This window comes from Aptenodytes patagonicus, chromosome 13, assembly GCF_965638725.1.
Source record: "Aptenodytes patagonicus chromosome 13, bAptPat1.pri.cur, whole genome shotgun sequence".
NCBI lineage: Eukaryota > Metazoa > Chordata > Aves > Sphenisciformes > Spheniscidae > Aptenodytes > Aptenodytes patagonicus.
The window spans coordinates 699,503-718,223 of NC_134961.1; the positions used below are offsets into that span (position 1 = coordinate 699,503).

General features: G+C 45.1%; 1 protein-coding gene across 3 annotated transcripts in view; it reads right to left on the reverse strand.

Annotated features, from left to right (window-relative positions):
* SLX4 (SLX4 structure-specific endonuclease subunit) overlaps positions 1-18,721 on the reverse strand; it is a 34,147-nt gene that overhangs the window by 6,859 nt on the left and 8,567 nt on the right. For 2 of the 3 annotated variants that reach the window (XM_076351078.1, XM_076351076.1), the window contains exons 4-13: positions 17,108-17,879; positions 15,669-15,932; positions 14,676-14,850; positions 12,693-12,908; positions 11,494-11,708; positions 10,055-10,368; positions 8,258-8,540; positions 6,742-6,830; positions 2,476-2,622; positions 606-775 (exon numbers count right to left, since the gene is read on the reverse strand). In XM_076351078.1, the coding sequence (XP_076207193.1) occupies positions 606-775; positions 2,476-2,622; positions 6,742-6,830; positions 8,258-8,540; positions 10,055-10,368; positions 11,494-11,708; positions 12,693-12,908; positions 14,676-14,850; positions 15,669-15,932; positions 17,108-17,477 (2,243 nt within the window). In that variant the 5' untranslated portion in view covers positions 17,478-17,879. Of the gene's footprint in view, positions 1-605; positions 776-2,475; positions 2,623-6,741; positions 6,831-8,257; positions 8,541-10,054; positions 10,369-11,493; positions 11,709-12,692; positions 12,909-14,675; positions 14,851-15,668; positions 15,933-17,107; positions 17,880-18,721 lie in introns of those variants that run through there. The other variant, XM_076351079.1, reaches the window with a different exon arrangement.

Below are 18,721 nucleotides of genomic sequence, written 5' to 3' on the forward strand. Positions count from 1 at the left end.
AAACCCCTTTGCCATTTGCACTGGTGAGAGCCCGATGGAATGGCTAGGGCTGGATAATGTCTGTATGTGCAAGCTTCATGGCTTTTTGGAGTGACAGGGCACCTCTGTACATACATTTTGGCAAGACCCAACCATTTTCCCCCACTGTCTCAGCAACTGCTCCTATTTCAGGCTCTTTACTTAGCACACGCCTAGGATCACGACCGAGAGCATGGCTGACACAACACATTAGAGTTCTAAGCATGCAATACATTCTGCAAGTGTTGTTCAGATTAAGTGCATCGCCAGTGCAATGCTTCGAGAATCACATGTAGAAGACATGCTCATCATGGTCAACATCAGCTGTCAATAAACATCCTGAGACAAAACTCTTGGCAAAAGTCTGCTAAGCATGTACTGAACATAGAAAATCTCACTTAGATACAACCTGAAGAGAGACTCATGGAAAAGATGAGGGTAGGATGTTCTTATGTGCAAGTTTCGTTTAAGATGTAAGCAGAGGACTATGGAATTTGTAAGCCACTAGAACTGCAACGGAAGATATCAGGTTGGGGTCCGTGTGGCTGAAAGCATGAGGGGATCCAAAACATGCTCACAATACAAACCTGGCAGCCAGAGCCCCCACCTGGGGCAGCACCCCAGCAGGGATGTCAGCATCAGCAGCATAAAGGTATCGCAGGAATGCACACACCGCCTCTCCCGTCACATCACTCAGCAGCACACGGCGTGTCTGTGCATTCCCATCCTCCTCCACTAAGAACCCTTGGCTGTGAACCTGGGGTAAGAAGAAAGCAAACAAGGTCTGTTTGCTAGTAAAGGAACAGCAACACCCACGTTCTTGTTCCTATCAGCTTACTCCTTTCATTCGCCGAAGTCTTACCCTGGGACCGGGACCTGATGCCTCAGAGGGAAGCTAAGATGACCAGTTACGCAGAGCTTCATATGGAACAGGCCATTTCCTTCCTGACCCTACAGCTGTTAGCTTCGATAAAGTTTAACTACTCATTTTAGTCATACATGTAAAAGATGGTCTTAGACTTCTCCAGTTAGTTTTGGAATCAAATTACTTCCCAGAGCACAATTTCCAGAGTTATCTACACCTCTCTACAAGCGAGCTTCCTCTGATCTGTTTTGAATTTACCTACCCTTGATGCACTGCCAAAACTCTAGTTCTCATGGTGTCTCACAGGAAAAGAGACACCATACAAATACTGCTCCACTGAACTGGACCATTATCTGTGTGGGTCCAACTTGATCTCAGGTTTTGGCAAAAATGCATCTCCAGTTCAGTAAGGTCTCACTTCCTTTGCAGCCAAATCACGTATCGTGCTATCTGAAAGTCTCTCCAAAGTTAGGGGACGCCATGCAACAGAAAACACGAGCTCCAAAGTCATCTCTGATTAATTACTGTCTCCTTGTTACCCAAAATCTTTAACAAAGAAGAGCACTCCCTCGCCTATACAGAAAATAAACATGAAATGCTGCTCTGCAGGTGGGGACTTACAGGAAAACAACCCTCTGCAGGCATCAGAAATACAGCATAGGGCCAATCCCACAACTCTACCCACACAAATGATTCCAGCCCACGAAAACAGTGGGTGGGAATGCTGAAGCCAGGCAGAGTTGCAGGGAAATAATAAGAGAACATGGCTAACCCAATAGTTTTTAAAGTCCTTTGATTTGTGGGCACACACACATTTGCTAATAGTTGTGAAGATCCCTTAAAAAATTCATATTAAGACTGCTGTATGGCATATATGAACTTGCTTCCCCTCCCCGAACTTTCATGGACCCCTTAGAAACGGCCTGAGTCACCTTGGGTGGAAACTGCTGCCAACATGCATGAGGATAAAACTAAACTTTCCGAAAGGGCAGCTTTAAAGAAAGCTCCCTTTGTTAGGGACCTGGCTGTATGGACTGGTGGCAGCTCGTGAAAGAGTAGAGTTCAAATGTTAGGCTCACTGCCTTTCACTGTCCCGACAGGAGGCTGCACAGGAGCAGGCTGGGAACTATTCAACCCAAAATGCTTCTGGGAACGTAAGAACTACTTCACTAGCCTTGCAAAAAGCACAATTCTGCACAGCTACCTCCAAGGCAACTGTGAGAGTGACAAAACCTCTGTGTAGGTTACTTTAAAGCACCTCCTGGAATCTGTCTACTCCGTACTCAAGCTTCCCAGCCTGGGTGACAGGCAGGACACACCAAGATGGACAGGGCAGTCTGCACTTGCACAGGTACAAAAATTCAAGGGCAAAAAGCACTTAGGAAGCTTTCTCCGTGGGCAGAATGCAAGGATCCTTGCCTCCCTGTAGTCTCCCTTAGGTTTCCTAAGCTGAAAACCCACTGCAGGTCCAGAGGCACTTGCCGTTAGGCCCAGCAGTGCTCTGTGCTGATTCTGTAGCATTAACTGATTGTAGGTGTGGGCAGTCTGGGCTTTCCTGAAGCAGAGGAGGAAAGTATGTCAGCAGTACTTACAACTTCAATGGCCTGTGGACACCGTGCATACAACACAAACATGTGGGCATAAAGGACTTCCCCACAGTCTACCTGGAACTGGACATCACTTAAGTGGGGGTTGTTGACCATTGCACTGAAATCTTCAGCCAGCAACCTGAGAGAGGACTAGAACACAGAAGGAAACCAAAGACAAAAGTTATGTTACAGCTGTCAAACATTTCCCTGACAAATAAGAAGGGAATAACCCAGTTTATCAGTGTTGCTGTACTGTGGGCCCTGGATACTGTACTGGATACGCTGCCTTTGCCTCCTGAAGATAATCATCAGCATTATCAACTTCAGGTCTTCTATAGGACAAATGGGGCTGGTCTTGTTCAACATCTTTATCAATGATCTGGACAAGGGGATCGAGTGCACCCTCAGTAAGTTTGCAGACGACACCAAGTTGGGCGGGAGTGTTGATCTGCTCGAGGGTAGGAAGGCTCTGCAGAGGGACCTGGACAGGCTGGATCGATGGGCCCAGGCCAACTGTATGAGATTCAACAAGGACAAGTGCCGGGTCCTGCACTTCGGCCACAACAACCCCATGCAGCGCTACAGGCTTGGGGAAGAGTGGCTGGAAAGCTGCCTGGCGGAAAAGGACCTGGGGGTGTTGGTTGACAGCCGGCTGAACATGAGCCGGCAGTGTGCCCAGGCGGCCAAGAAGGCCAATGGCGTCCTGGCCTGTATCAGAAACAGTGTGGCCAGCAGGAGCAGGGAAGTGATCGTGCCCCTGTACTCAGCCCTGGTGAGGCCGCACCTCGAATACTGTGTTCAGTTTTGGGCCCCTCACTACAAGAAGGACGTCGAGGTGCTGGAGCGTGTCCAGAGAAGGGCAACGAAGCTGGTGAGGGGTCTGGAGAACAAGTCCTATGAGGAGTGGCTGAGGGAACTGGGGTTGTTCAGCCTGGAGAAAAGGAGGCTGAGGGGAGACCTCATCGCTCTCTACAACTCCCTGAAAGGAGGTTGTAGCGAGGGGGGGATTGGTCTCTTCTCCCAAGTAACAAGCGATAGGACGAGAGGAAATGGCCTCAAGTTGTGCCAGGGGAGGTTTAGATTGGACATGAGGAAAAATTTCTTTACTGAAAGAGTGGTGAAACATTGGACCAGGCTGCCCAGGGAAGCGGTTGAGTCCCCATCCCTGGAGGTATTTAAAAGACGAGTAGATGAGGCGCTTAGGGACATGGTTTAGTGGGCATGGTGGTGTTGGGTCGATGGTTGGACTCAATGATCTTAGAGGTCTTTTCCAACCTTAATGATTCTATGAAATAAGCAGACAAGTCTAACAGACATTTCTGGCTTTGTTTTCCTTCACTTTTTCACAGTCTGGCAATTGTGAAGAAAGGGCAGTTGTGTTGTATTCTACTGTACTTGTTCTGCCTTGTATTACAGCACATTATCACCCTCAGATCTTCACCACACCATTTCCTGATGTGGTCTAGCCACTGCCTACAGTGGCCTCTTGATCTACTGCGTTCCACCACATTTTTAGGAAACTGTAATTTCCACTTTGACAGACTTGAACTCAATTCACTGTAATTAGAGTAAGAGGAAAGATGATGACTCAGGGATGGGGTAATGAGCCTTTCTTCTCTCGTTCACTGTCTGGCAATGACAGCTGAGAAGAGCAGCTCTGCAACAGGGGGCCCACACAGAATAAAACTAATGCAGCTGTCTAGTTCAAAGGAACTTATGTGCTTGTTACTGAAACCCCCTTTGAAAATTCCACTCAATTATAAAAAAGAAACATAATTTCTATTATCATTCTAGAACCCCTTGCTGGAATTTTGGAGAGGGCTTGTTGACTGAGCTACCTATGACTGGTTACTGGTGATGGTAAGGTCAGGCCTGGGGCGTGCTGCCAAAGACAGCAATGATGAACGCTCTGTTTCTGCTCTGGAGCTGCTCCCAGTATGAACCCACCCCAGGCAATCTTCTAAAGACTCAGATCCCTCTAGGCAAGTGTTGCAGCTCTGGAGGTGGCCAGTGCTTCAGAGAAGTGTGAAATACCCTCAGCTCACAGTTGAAAGGCTGTCTGACTGTAAGTGGAAACCAGTTTTTAGTTAACACACTAATCATTGACCTCGTGCTTTTCAAACCTACTGCAGAGTTGAGGAACTGCAAGTTTTATTCCAGTGAACATCTGCATGAGATGCAGTTCCACCTGGAACAACACAGCTCTTTATTTTATTAGCAGGTTTCTACATTAGCAGTGGACTCTGGAAACCCAACCTTTCTACTTGCTCCAGCATGTGTTTGCAGGCAGCCAACACTAATTAGCACCTAAACAGCAGCAGACACCGGAACACTCCTTCCAGGCCTTCATAGGTGGGCTAGAGAAGACTCTGCATGTCGTGGCAGTGGTCTGGACTGATCTCCAAGGGGAAGACAGGAAGCTCAGTCTGGAAACTAATCTGATGTTTCTTGCTTTCTTATTCTTGGCAGGTAGGATACCTGCAAGACAGTACCTCAGGAAGCCAGCAAACCCAGACTCCCGATGCTACATTCCAGGCAGCAAGCCCAGAACAGCTTTCCTGCTGATGCTAAAATTATGAATCAGGAATAGGGAAATTAAGTAAGGCTAGAAACCTCCTGGCTGCACCATTCTCTGTGCAAAGCAAACAGACTGGTCGGAAGACAGGTCCAAGGGGGCACGCGCTCCTGTTGGAGAACACACCAGAACACTCCTACCCAGGAGGCCAGCTACACTGGACTCCACAGATGTGACAAGGGTCTTAAGCACGGGTGGGGGGATGTGTTACCAATGCAATGGACGTATTTGCTCTACATGGTTACACTCTGCCTGTGCTCATATAAAGCACAAATCTCTCCCACTGGCAATCCAGCTCTTCAGCAACACTTCATTTGCTCAGGAAAACTATCATGGAGTCAAACTAAATCTGAAAAAATGATCATATTGGGTTTGCTGGTAGCAACTGAGTTTCAACAACAGTATCAGAACAGTTTCTGTATTGCTACAGGCCTCTGGTTTAATAGACTCAGAAGCTTATAAAACAAGATGTTTTTTCCTGCTACGGACTTTTTTTTTTTTTTTTAATACCCCCAAAGAATATCTGGAGTTTCTGTAACAAGTAGCTGGGATGCTCAAGTTTAGTAGATTCCCACCTCACAGAATTGTCTCCTTTTAGAAGTCTCTTAATTCCATTACCACGACATGAAAGTGCTTTCTCAAGGCATCAAAATTTATCTGGCATCAAAAGCTACCAGCTTTCATGGCATGATTATTTATTATCAAACCAAAGATAGTAAGTTTCACCAGATAAAGTGGATGACCCCGGTAAGAAGGTAAATTGGGGGGGGGGGGAGGTTTATATGCATTTCAATTGAAGAAAACTGATAATACATCCATGGGGGATTACGTATTCACTGGTGCATCTGGGGTAAGATGTGATCTACAGAACACTACTGGCTTGATTAAAAAATCATCTGTGACTTACTAGCCTGTATTCTTCACCTAGTCACCATAGAGAGCACACTGATTTTCAAGCTAGATCCTCTGATATGTGTTCCCACAACTGAGGATTTTCCATACCAAACCTTTTAAAAGCTCACATTAGTGGCAAAAAAGTGCTCATCTTCCACGGACCTCACAGCATTCCACATCATCTATCAGGCTTTTATGCCAGATCAGAGAAATTAGTGCAAGTCAGCCAGTCCTTGCAAGAATTCTCTCTTCCACTGCAAGGCACGGCGCGGAGAGGAAGGTGACAGAGGAGGAACAGCTCCATTCAGAACCACCTGCAGTAGCTGGGTGTGTGAGCCTGGAGGAAGCACCAGGCAGCTCTGTCCCTCCTGGGCTGCAGCCAATTTTCTCTTGAATAGCCTGGGCATTAAAGCAGAGTACTGCCTAACGTGGTGCAGCTGCATCCCTAGTTCCTACCCCCAAATACTCTTAGTGCTATAACGTAACTCTTTAACCTGGTTCTCTTATATAAACTATGCACAGTGTTACCTGTCATTTTAAATCATCTCTCTCATCAGGTAGGACAAGTACTGAAAAATCCACAGGCCTGCTTGTGGGCATCAATGAAATACCACCACGTGTGCTGATCTCACCTGTGCCCATGATGATTCCTGAGTGACTGTGAACCTTAAGCACCTCTTTGTTTCTATGGAAAGGAGTGGGAAATATTCCATACGTCTATGAATTGCACAAATGCAATAGCTTCTTTTTTACAGTGATAAACAAATACAAAAAAAGTAGAAAAAAAGGGTTGTCCTTACTCTTTTACAGCCGCTCGTCAGGAGGCTCTTCTCTTTGGATGGGGGCACAAAGCCACTATGTGGAGTATCACTGGAAGTCAGTTCTTTTCCTCAAAGAAGAAAATGCACATCACAAATCACATACAACTTCTTTGTGAGACAGAGTCATGTAAGAACTCCTAATAGGATCCTTGCCATGACAGCTCCCCAAGACAGCTGCTATACCCAGCCTGACTGAGTTGAAGGCTCAGCCTCTCCCTCATGCCTTTATCGGAGGGTTTGGCTCTGGGCTGTGACAGGTTGTGGGTACCCGAGTATCCTCCAGCCATAAGCAGCACCAATCTACTGCAGATCTGTGTGTGCCATAATCATCCAGATGGAGGAACTGCGGAGTGCAGCATGCTTCTCCGCTTTCACGTCTCAGTATTCCTCCAGTGGGAAAAAACCTACGACACGGAGCGGGATGGGATGTGCCACGGCCTCATCCTAGCAGACAGGCAGAATGTATCTTGGATCTGCATTTTAACCTAGACAAAATGTTGTGGGCTCTAGTGCTCAGAGGCAGCCAGTGAAATCAGTTTCGCACAGCCTGAGCCCTGTGGTAGTCTACAGAGCACACAGAACAGGATGCAGAGCAACACAAACAATTAATGTCTTCAGAAATGGGTTCTGGTGCATTAGTGTCTGTGCAGTGTTTTTTCTCCACCTGGTCTCATTTACACACACAATATACATTTATGTGCGGAAATGATTTCCCTCACCCAGGAAGCTGTATCTCCACTGAAATCCCAGGAGGAGTTTTATAGGACCAGGAATCATTTGCTGCAGTTTAGTAGGGGAAGTGAGGAATATGCTATCCAAGTGAAAATGCAGACAGGTGAACTTAGCAACCATGTTCTCTTTCACAGGTGAACAGGAGACACACAACACATTCTGCTGAACAGCCAGGCCATTTTAAGGGATATCATTGACCTTGAAATGTGCAGTTGTGCACCACATGCAACTATGACTGGGGACATTAGAGAGTTGCCCATAGAGGAATTCTAGGTGTTGTATTTTTTCAACCCTGTATAGGTACAGATAAACTTCAGGTTTGTGTAATTGATGTACCAACATAAAATCATCCCTCACGCACATTCTCTCATCCAATTGCCTCAAGACCTGAAAAGACAGTGCACATAACAGAAAGACTGTCCAAATAGCAGGGATGAGGATTTTGTCCCAGCTGTTGAAAATGTCCGGGCTCCCTCCTGGCAGAAAATACTTCGATACCCTTAAAGGAATTTTAAAATAAAATTTAGTATCTGTTGTCCAGGAGTTCTCTTAAATGCTGGGATTTATGAATCATTTCAGAAACGTCAGCTTGATTGTATCTAAAGCTTACTGCAGAAAAATGTCCCCCCACAGTATCACCTCTTGGATCAACATCAACATCCCTTGGGTGCTGTCATGGCTCTCCTAACTTAGCACAGCATAAGTCTGGCTCTGTGTAGCTGAAGGGACTAGGGACAGGGCTCACAAAGCTGCCGGAACTTACCTGGCTGCTCCGCTGCCTGAACATGGTCGACATCAAGGTTCCACTGAGTAAGGGTAAGTCCTTCCCTGGCCAACTCAACTAGGTCCTGCAGGGTCTGAACATCCTTCTGGCTGTGAGATAAAAACTGCCCATCTCCTTCAGGGCCTGACTTGGATTCGTCAGAAGTTTGGCCTCCAACCTCTGTGCAGGTGGGCTCATGAGAACTGAGGTCAGGCTGAATTTGCTGGGATACTTTTGGCTGATCAGATCCCACCAACGGCAAAGGGTTCTCTGGCTTATGATTCTGATCAAAAGAGGAGGAAAAAAAGACATCAATAAATTAGGTCTCGTTTTACGTATTTGCAGAGCTCAGAGTACAGTCTCTACTTCATACTTCTGAAACATCTAGTAAAGGATTACAGAGCATGCCCCAGGTACAGGGGCTTCCGAGGCAAAAACTCTCTGCAGTTTTATGAAGGACTCTCCAGAGATAAAACAGCTCTGAACAGAAGAAAGGAAACTACAACAGAAAATGCAGAAAAGGTGGTTTCTCCAGGAGCATGTCTGTGCAGGCAATTGCCAAGCATGGAGAAAGGATGGTGGAAATGCTCCCACTCCAACATCTAAATATTTCATTATAGCTGGAGCGCCTGGCAACAGTCACAGCTGAAGCTCTCCAGGTGCTTCTGTTCTGAGTTCTGAAATGCTTTTGCAGTTACATGTAACTAAATCAAACTTTCACCTTGGAGCTGTATTTTCCAGATTTGATCTGTTTCCCAATAAAAATAGTTTTGTTTATTTCTAAGTAAAAATGGTTTAGCCATTTCTGTGAATGGAAAGAATCAGATGGGAAAACACACTCTTGCCATGATTTTAAAGGCTCTTCTACTTTTTATTTTTAAACTTCTCTGGTAGTTTTTGGCTTGAATGGAAGGTCAAAAATCTTCATGGAACGGAGCCTCTCCAGTACAGCCCTAGCCTGCGATAAGCCAGTGAAAAACTCTGGGCTTTGACTAGGGAAGAAGTATTAAATAAAGCAACTACATATGCACAGTAGTTTTTGAACAGAAGCATCAAATTCTTCAAGAAAAGAATGAGGGAAGGAAGAGAAGTGACATCCTCCTTCTCAGTGAGCAAGTGTGTGATGAGACTAAAAGAGCTTTGTCTACTTCTGTAGGCACTTTTTATAAAAATACAGAGCACTGGAAGAGGCAGGAGGTCTAGATGAAAAACAGAATGAAACAGTGGAACTGAAAACTGGATCAAAGCTCATATGCAACAAGAGGCAGTGGGATGCACAGGGAAAGGCTGAAGTGCAAATGCTTCACTTTGCAACTCTAGGTGCTCCCACCTTCTCCTCTGTGCAAGACAAGTATCAGTCTTCAGTTTAACTTTTCACCCAGATCCTTGCTGAGTGCAACACACGGGCAAAGCTCATACTAGAATCAATCAGAAAAAAGTGCCAAGAAGGAAAACAAGAGTCAGGCGGCTGTAAACGTGAACAAACTAGTAGCAAAATGACCACAATGGGGTCCCTTTACTCAGTACTCTCTGTTCCCATCAGTTATATTTTCTGAAACCTCAAGGAATAACATGGTAACGTGAGCCTTGGTCTCCTCTCCAAAAGGGAGAAATCAAAGTTCAAGAGCATAAAACCTAACTGTGTAAGACCAGGGGACAACAGGGCACAAGCAGCGAGTATGAGTATGCAGAGGCAGGGGATCACTCATTTAAATGCCAAATGACAAAACAGAAGGGTTACAGGGCAAGTGAACTAGGGCACACAAGTATCAGAGCAAGGACAAAAGAGCATCGCACCTGCGCAGGCTTCCAAGGTACAATGGGAGGGGTTAATCCAGCAGTGTAGAACGATTCAGGGTCATAGGGTCCTGTCAGAGCACTGATATTCCATAAAAAGCACTCCCTGGTTTTGGACAATGGCAAGAGCCAGGTTGCTTTCCCAGATTCATCCTCCAAAATCCTACTAGTGGGAAGCTGAGGGGTGGGAGGGAATTCCACCTCTTCTGCAAGCAGCATAGCTACTCGCTCTTGGATCCTTTTGCGGGCCTTCTCCGGGTCCTGAAGCAGTAATGGTGGAGGTGCAGTTGGGCCTCTTTTACGCCGTTTTTTCTCTTTAAAAAGAAAAGGAAGAGGAACCCAAATAAATAAACAGCTGAACACATAGGGCAGAGGAGCTCAGCATGCCAGCTCTTTCAGGTGTTGTAGTCAGTGATGACAAAAAGGCAGCTACAAGCTGAACACAACTCTTAAGATTTCCGCAGGTAGTCTGAAGCCTCACATCACCCTTATTGGAGAAATGAACTCCAGAAAAGACTGACTCCTGCTCACACTGCTCTGCTGCCTGTTCAGAGCAGTCACATCTCTACAAAAACTGACCATTACAGAAGCAACTGACATCCATGCAGCCTACCCCCCAGACCCATGGAATGGTGCCTGTATGGCACTTGACTAGATCCCAGTGCTTCACAAAAAAGGGAGACAAAAATGCCAATGAATTCATGAAGGACTCCTTTTTTTTGTGTACAGGTTACTGATGATATCAAACCACAGCTCACACGAACACTGAGCAGCTTTCATTTGGAAATCCTGTGTCTTACCACCTTTGCCTTACTAATGCCCAACCCCAAATCCAACTGGCAGTACCTATTGGCAGGAGGAGACCTGAGCAGGGTCATGAAGAGTGAAGTCTCCCCTCTATACAGCACTCAACACTCTCCCCTGGCAGCTATCTTTCTAAACCTTTTTGCACACTGAAATAGCGAAGCACATGCTCAACAGCATGTAGTATACACATATGTCTGTTACAGAAAGAAAACAGAGAGATAAGAGATAAGGCTGAAAAAGCTGCATTAATCCAGGTTGCAGCAGGATGAATAGGAAAAAACCTACTGCAGGAGAAATAACAATAGTCTTTTCATGTTATTTCTTTTCACTTCCACAGTTTACAAAAAACAACAGCTTATCTTAAGAATATTTTACAGATTCAAAACAATCAATCGGTGAAAAAAAGCATGAGATTCCTAAGGGACTTCACTAAACCCCATGGACATCCTGCAGTCTTTCTTGACTGTGTGTGGATACCGCATATTGTTGAAGCTCTGACAGCTTAAATAAAATAGAAACAGGGCTGTCATCCCCCTCCTATACCCAACAGGAAAGTTTTAGTGAAGAGCAGCCTGTGTTACATTACTCCTTCAATAACACAGCCTTTGACACTAACTCACTTTAACACATACCTGATCCTGGCTTCCATTTGATTGGCAAAGCAGCCACTGGTTTCACATTTGTAACTGATTTTGCTTGTTCCTGCTTTTCTTGCTCCAACAGAGAGCGTGACATTGCCATAGCAACCAGCAAATCTTCATCCTTAGTCTCCAATTTGGCCCTCTTCTGCATTTTCTTTGAGTCCTCTTTGGAGGAGCCTTTTCGCTTTGACCTGCTTGGTTGATTGCTGAAATACAAGAATGCAGCAGGAAGCCTAAGTTAATGTGATTGGATCAGAGACAAGAAACACTGAGCACTCCAGACCAGCTGCTCTCCTTGCTCAGAAAGATTCCCATATCCAGGATAATGAGAAACACCATTCACACTTTCTTCCCTAGCAGAGAGCAAAGGATTTCTTATCATTCATGGACTTTAGAGCAATTTAGAGAAAATCTTATTTTGAAAAGGTAAGCACAAGACCACAGCACTGATGTAAGCATCTGCTATCTCTACTTTGAACGCTTTTTTGTACCAAAGGGGAAAAAACAAGTCGAAGCAGGGCAAAACCAAGATCATCAGAAAATGCTTTCCCACTCTTCTGCTTCCACAGGGAACAGGCAACGGTACTTCCTCAGCACAAAGGGACTTACGAGCCCTTATACAAATTCAGTCAGGCACCACTTGCTGTACTCTGAAGATTCTGCTGAAATCCAAGACAGCAGATGCAGCTCTGTACCGAGCACATTTCAAAACATCATGTCTGTTCCCTCCTTGGCTCGGGGTGTAAAGCACATATATCCAGTACAGCCACAAGCCGAATAGCTGAGGCATTGGCATGACAGATGCTCAGGAGAGACTGCACACTCGTACTATGTGGTTTGCTTAACAAGCTCAAACACACCATTCAGCTTTACTGTGTAATTGCCTCAGAGCACAAATATTTCTGACAAACCAGTGCAAGATTATTTACTCCCCATTTTGCTCCTGCCTGCTGACTTTTAAAGTCATCCACCACCTGACCACTTCTGAAGGAAAGCGAGATGACTTCTCCAACTACCTACCACATTCTACCCATGTGGTACTGGGTCACGGCTCTACTTCACCTTCTTCGGACTTGGGGCCACCCAGCCTGCGAGCCTGCCTTGCTTCTACCGTTCAGCCCCAGGAGCACAGGGTCAATGTCTCTCAGGCCAAACAAAGCAACCAGCATCTTTTATTTTCACCAGCTTACCTGGGACACTGAAGAGGTGCATCACCAAGCGAGGACACCTGCAACTGCACTGCCTGAAGAAGCAGCTTAGGAGGAACATCCATCTCGACAGCACAGCGTTTCAAGTGACTGACTCGGCTCTGTGGGGTTTGGAACTGCTTCCCGCAGATGGGACATTCAGGGACCAGTGGTTTGCTGGAGGATTGCATCTGCGCTTCTTCCATCTCATCCAGACACCTGTGAGATGATGGCAAAGCTTACCTCTGAAGACTTTAAAACTGTCCATGCTAAGATTTAAACCACAGTAAAGAAAAGGGAGCACAACCATTCCTAATATCTGCAACAGCCAAAGAAACATCCCCTAAAGAACCAAGAATTATGTACCCACCACTGTGATGAATATGACGTATAACAGCTACATGGAAGTTATGGCCTCAGAGGCATATTAAAAACATGTTGCTCAGAAGCAAGTGCAGGTAATAACCTTAACTTCACTGTGTGTCCATCACCTAATCCCTCTTTCATTCATTCTAACATTCCAGCTAACTTATAAACCACAGTTAAAAAAAGAATCACCCTACCAGAGAAATGGTAAGTCTTCCTCACCTGAAACAGGACTACTTCTTGTCCTTCTTACTACTTTTGTAGGCATGACCACATGCAGTGTCAAGAATGCAAGCGTTTTCAAGTCAGATATCTCGCTTGACAAGGACAGTGTTTTATGCCACAGAAAAGGGACCAGTCGAAATGAACGCTGCACTTACGAGTGAAGGATAATGAACTTCTAATGATTTCTGGTAGGCCAAAACTATGTACAAATTTTTAATGGTTCTGTTTCTGTCCTCTCCAAAGAGATTCAGGGTGTGAAATCCTGGATCTGCAGTACCTGTTATAAAAATCACTCCCTGATTAGGTAATGACACACACTACCTACACACAGAGGCTTGTGTAAGAGACCATTCATCTGATGTACCAGGACTGGTGATTACTAGTTTGCCAGTGCATCTATCCATCTACAGCTTTACCTCTTGTGATAAAGACTGCTATCAAAAAATCCATTGCTAATATAACCTTGTAATCTCATAATATGATTACATGCTCAGTAGTTCAGAAAGCAGATGTAATTTCCAAAAAACATTTCTGACGCACTGTCACTGTTTTACAACCTCTGTCTTCTCAAGCAGCAGTGAGTATCTGAAGACAGAAACAGCAGTAACACCTCTAAAGCTGCAGCTGCAGATAACCCTAATGAATGTGAGCCACTCAATAACATGATGTAGGACTGGACAAATCACATCACTCTTGCTCCCTGAAAGTGATGGAATTAAGACATTAAAACCATTCAGAAGTGCTGCTTCTGATACTTTCTCAACAGAGAAGCACAGACTTTTAATTTACAAAGAGCTATCTGTACATAATATATTAACAGTACTTGATATTTACCACTAAGGAAACTGTTAAATTAAGGGCACTAATTTCAATTTAATTGCACACATGCTGACAAAAGAGAAGGCAGAGACACCTTCCCTTAGCCTCCCTACTCTCATTGTCAAAGCTCTACAGTGCAAGTTAGTCATCCTTCTGAACAGTATCACCTTTCCCTCAGCAAACAGCTTGGATACGCAGGACATACTAGATGTCCTTAGACAAACGATTTTTAGCAAAATAGATCAAACATGACTTTGTTGGCTGAAGAAGGTAGATCTCAGAATCTGCAGTAGTGGGTCCTCATTAATTTTGCTAGCCACTTTACAGTCGCAGCCCCTCTGCCACACTACTGATGAAAGCAGCGTCGGCCTTACCACACACATGCAGAAGCCCTGCAGGGCCAGACAATCAGCCTCTGCTTTGAGATCAAAACGACTTGTTAATTCAAGCCATTAAGGTCAATGCCACTATGCAGACTCCCCTGCTACCACGTTCTGTAATGGCTAAGCTGATCGAGCAGTCTATGAGGTTAAGTGGGAGAGGACGTGGAAAGGACACATCATGCTGGTCTTTCACCTGTTAACGTGCTGCTCACGTCGTGTTGAGTTCATGGCTGAGAGATCCTTCTGGCAGATCTGACAAAAAAACAAGCCTGCATCCTCTAGGCTTGCCAGGGCTTCCTCTTTGGTTTCCTGCTGAAGAGCCAAAGCCAGAGCACCGTTATGCTCCATGGATGGAAGATGGTGGGTATCTGGCAAAGAAGGGAGAGATGATCTAAGACAGCAAACTAAGAATCCTGTATGAAAGGCATAGAACTGTTATACTTCTCATTATTAGTTTATTAAACTAGACATATAAAAATTAATTGCAGTCTTTCTCTTGCATCTTCACATTTGATTTCTCACAAGGGAATGTACAAACTGCACTTTAAACCCTACAGGCCTGCACTATTCTGGGAGCAGGAGGTGACAATTCATTCACAGTACATCACGTGTCAGAGGCAAATGAAGGGTAAGTTTTGGCTGCAGTTTCTGGGGAGAACATGGGGTCTTATACACCACATATTAAAACACAGCAGATTTTCATGTCCATACAGAACCAACAGGACCTTGACTTATAAAGAACCAAACCAGAGTAAAATTGCTGTGAATTCAATTCGTCTGTATAGAACATATTACCTTATAGAGTGCTTGGAGATCTACCAAAGACGGGGGCTACCTAAGAGTCGTATTTACCTAACAGCTACCTAACACTGTCCCAAGGGAAGGATGACAAAGTTCACTGATCCTGCTGGAATTTCAACCTGTTTCCAAGAAGACAATTATCACTCCAGAATCGAGCATAAGGTTAATTCAGCCTCAGAGAAGAGCTGGGAGAAAAGTACGGATAGTCCTTTAACAATAAAGCAAGTCTTCCCAGCGATCTGGAGTGATTTATTCAGTGCTGCACACTGACCCACTAGGCTAGCTGGGAACAAAGCCCAGGAATCCAGACTGCTTCTCATGCAACCATTCGAACCAGCCCACAGCACTCTTTCTGCACGTACAAGAGCTAACAGGAGAAACATACCATTCTCTGGTGGGTTCTGCTCCTGGCTTTCATCAGGGAAATCCCCGCTGGCTACAGACTTTGGCAAGCTATCATCTGTGCTGTGTTTTAGCTGCTCAGGTGCCACTCTCTTGAACTGCTGCATTCTCTCCACTACCAGCTCTGCTACGCGCATCTTTGACCCTGCGAGCGGTGGTATCTTTGAGGTGGGTGAAGAGCAGGTCCCTGGCTGTGTAGCAGGATGGAAGGATAATGTAGTCTGGGAACAGCCACTCAGAGTATTTACTAGAGGGGGAGAAAACATCAGAGCTTTACCAGTCAGTTTTAAACACATAGCTGAGCTGCCCAGATTGCTGCTGGGAAGCCTTCCCCAATAGCAGCCTAAGCCAGGCTCAGTTTTGCAACAGCCATTCTTAGATGAAGAAGTGAACAATTTGTTTAGCTATTACATGACTTTATACTTGATAACCACAGCAACAGTATCAGGCTTCTGTGCTACAGTGGAGTTTAGATATATCTATATCCCTTTTAGAAGAAGGAATATTAAGGCAGGCCTTGCCTGAAGGTCACTAGCGAGAGCAACAAGCAAGGCAGCCCTACAGCCCTGCTCTCCCCAGCGTTCCAACCGCAGGATGTCCTGTGGTTCCTGCTGTTCCTTGCTCTGATCTCCAAACCCTACCTGTGACTTGAACTTTCAGGCTCTGAGCTGAAGGAATCCGGAGTTCCCAAAGAGAGGTGGTAATAAGCAGGAGTCAGAGGCAACGCCAGACTAACGCCTCAGCATACCGCTGCTCTGCTTGAGGTATCCTGTGGACATGGGCACCACGCAAGATGGGACCAAAGGTCTCACCAGCCCAGTCAGCAACACATACTTAAGAAAGGGTTGATCAGGACAGGGCTGGTACAAAGTAATCCTTCTCCTGGCTGACCTTATTTATCAGTTTAAGGACTTCCTGCACTGGTGACTGCATTCTGGCCATCATGTTTAATAACCACCGAAGGACTAATCCTTTATGAATTAATCCAACACCTTTCTTAACTCATTTATATTTCTGGCCTTGACAACATCCAGTGGCAATGTATTTCACAATACAATGATGCACTGCGTGAAAAAGCACCTCAATATATTCTAAGCTTGCTTCTAGATGATTTGAGGGTGTTTTTCTCAGTTCTGATATTGCAAAAAACAGTGAATAATGACTCCCTAACACATCACTTCGTACCAAGGCTTCACCTTACTGGAGGACATCTTCTGCCTGCCTGTAGCACAAACACACTCCTAGGTTAAACCCCTAGATAAGCCTAAGTAGCTAAGCGTAGATGGAAACAGAAGATGCAAGTCTGCTTTGATCAGTGCTGCTATATGTCCCGCCCGGGTGGACTTCTGAAGAGCTCCACTGAACTACAGAGTGTTTTCAGTCCTAGCCTATTTTCTGTTTGAAAGATTTCGGTTCACTCACCTGTCAGAGTCCTCTGGCTACACTCACTGGCCACTGTACTCAGCTGGCTGGCAGGGAAAGGGTTTCTCCTTCCATCCCCTTGTGCAGTCTCACCACTACCACAGGCCACAGCGTCACCATCTTCTTTGTGCACCAATGTTTGTTCCTTTGGACCCAAATCTTGAGGCAAGTTTGTTTCCTTCGCTGCTGGTAAGTGATGATGGTTTTGGCTCTTAGCAACAGCTTTGCCTCTTCTTAATTTGCTTCTTGCTGCAGTGCCCTTTGACCTGTTCTGAGCCCTCTTTGCTGCCTCAGCATCCCCAGCTTTTTTCTTCGCTCTATCCAAAAGATTCGCCCACAACTCTTTAAAATCATTGTCCTGTTCATCCATTGGCCTGCAGGTTCCAGTAACACTGTGGCCTGACGACACTGTGAGGACGGGAGGGCAGGGGAAGATACCAGAGTCAGTTCAGGTTTGCATCCTCCGTGACCTGCAATTTTCACCAAGTCCCTTCCACCACCTCGGAGATCTCCATTCTCCAGACTTCAATAAGGTCAACACAGGGGGCACTTCTCTGCTGTTCTGACAGTTCATTCTTCCACACCTAATTCACAGCCATTTCGTAGAGCACACTGTCTCTCCAAGGACCCCACTTGCTTTCACACATAATGCATTGACAAGTTGGTTCTTCAGAGGTCTCTAGATCATAAGTTAAGCACCTCAGTTTTTTCAGAGCATGCATAGGATCTTCATGATATGCTATAGGGCTTCAGAAAGACACTTAATAAAACCCTTAAAATAAAGAAATAAAAAAGGTGATTATGTAGGATGGTATATGCAGATGCATTGTGGGACGGGGCTGGGGTAGAACTTTGAAGGAGGAGAGAATTTGTATAAAATAGTAAGATTAGAAAAAGCACAGACCCAAACCACTATCACTGTAATTGCACTACAGACATGCACAAGCCACATTAGGAAAAAAGAGGAAAGCTTTCAAAACAGATCTCTCACACTGGGTAGGCTTTTGTCCTGCAGCTCAGGATTTGAGACTGTGCTTTTTTTATATGCATTCATACTTACATTTATATAACACAAGACCAGGGAATGCAGCAGGGGAGAAAAAAAAATGTCCTTCAGATCAAGCAGCTATTCTAAAGTGTAAAATTCTGCTTTGCGACACAGCAGCTTTAAAGATGAGAGCCCGATCTCATTTTGAGAAGTAAAAAAAGGCAGTTTCTGGCATTTCAGAAGGGTTTCTGGGACAAGTCTGAGAACAACTCTGTCAAACACGTTCATCCTTTCTCTCCTCTCACCTCCATGGCTGCTCACCTTCAGGTTTAGCTCTCCTGCTAACTAATACTGAACTCTTCCTCTGAGTACTCAAAAAACCATGGTACTGACCATGTTTCACAAACTGCTGTCAAATACACAAGGTAAACAGACTAAACAAATGGTATTTTTAAATGAGTTTCTTAATCTTTTCAGCTACAGTAAGAACAGCAGTACTAGCTAGGGATTACTTGGAACAGCACTAGGTACAATGTCCAGATGGAAATGCCATCAACCCCCAGGCAACATTAAAACTAGATCTCTATTCTTAGACATTTTGATTGTCCTCTTCTTCCTAGTCCTAA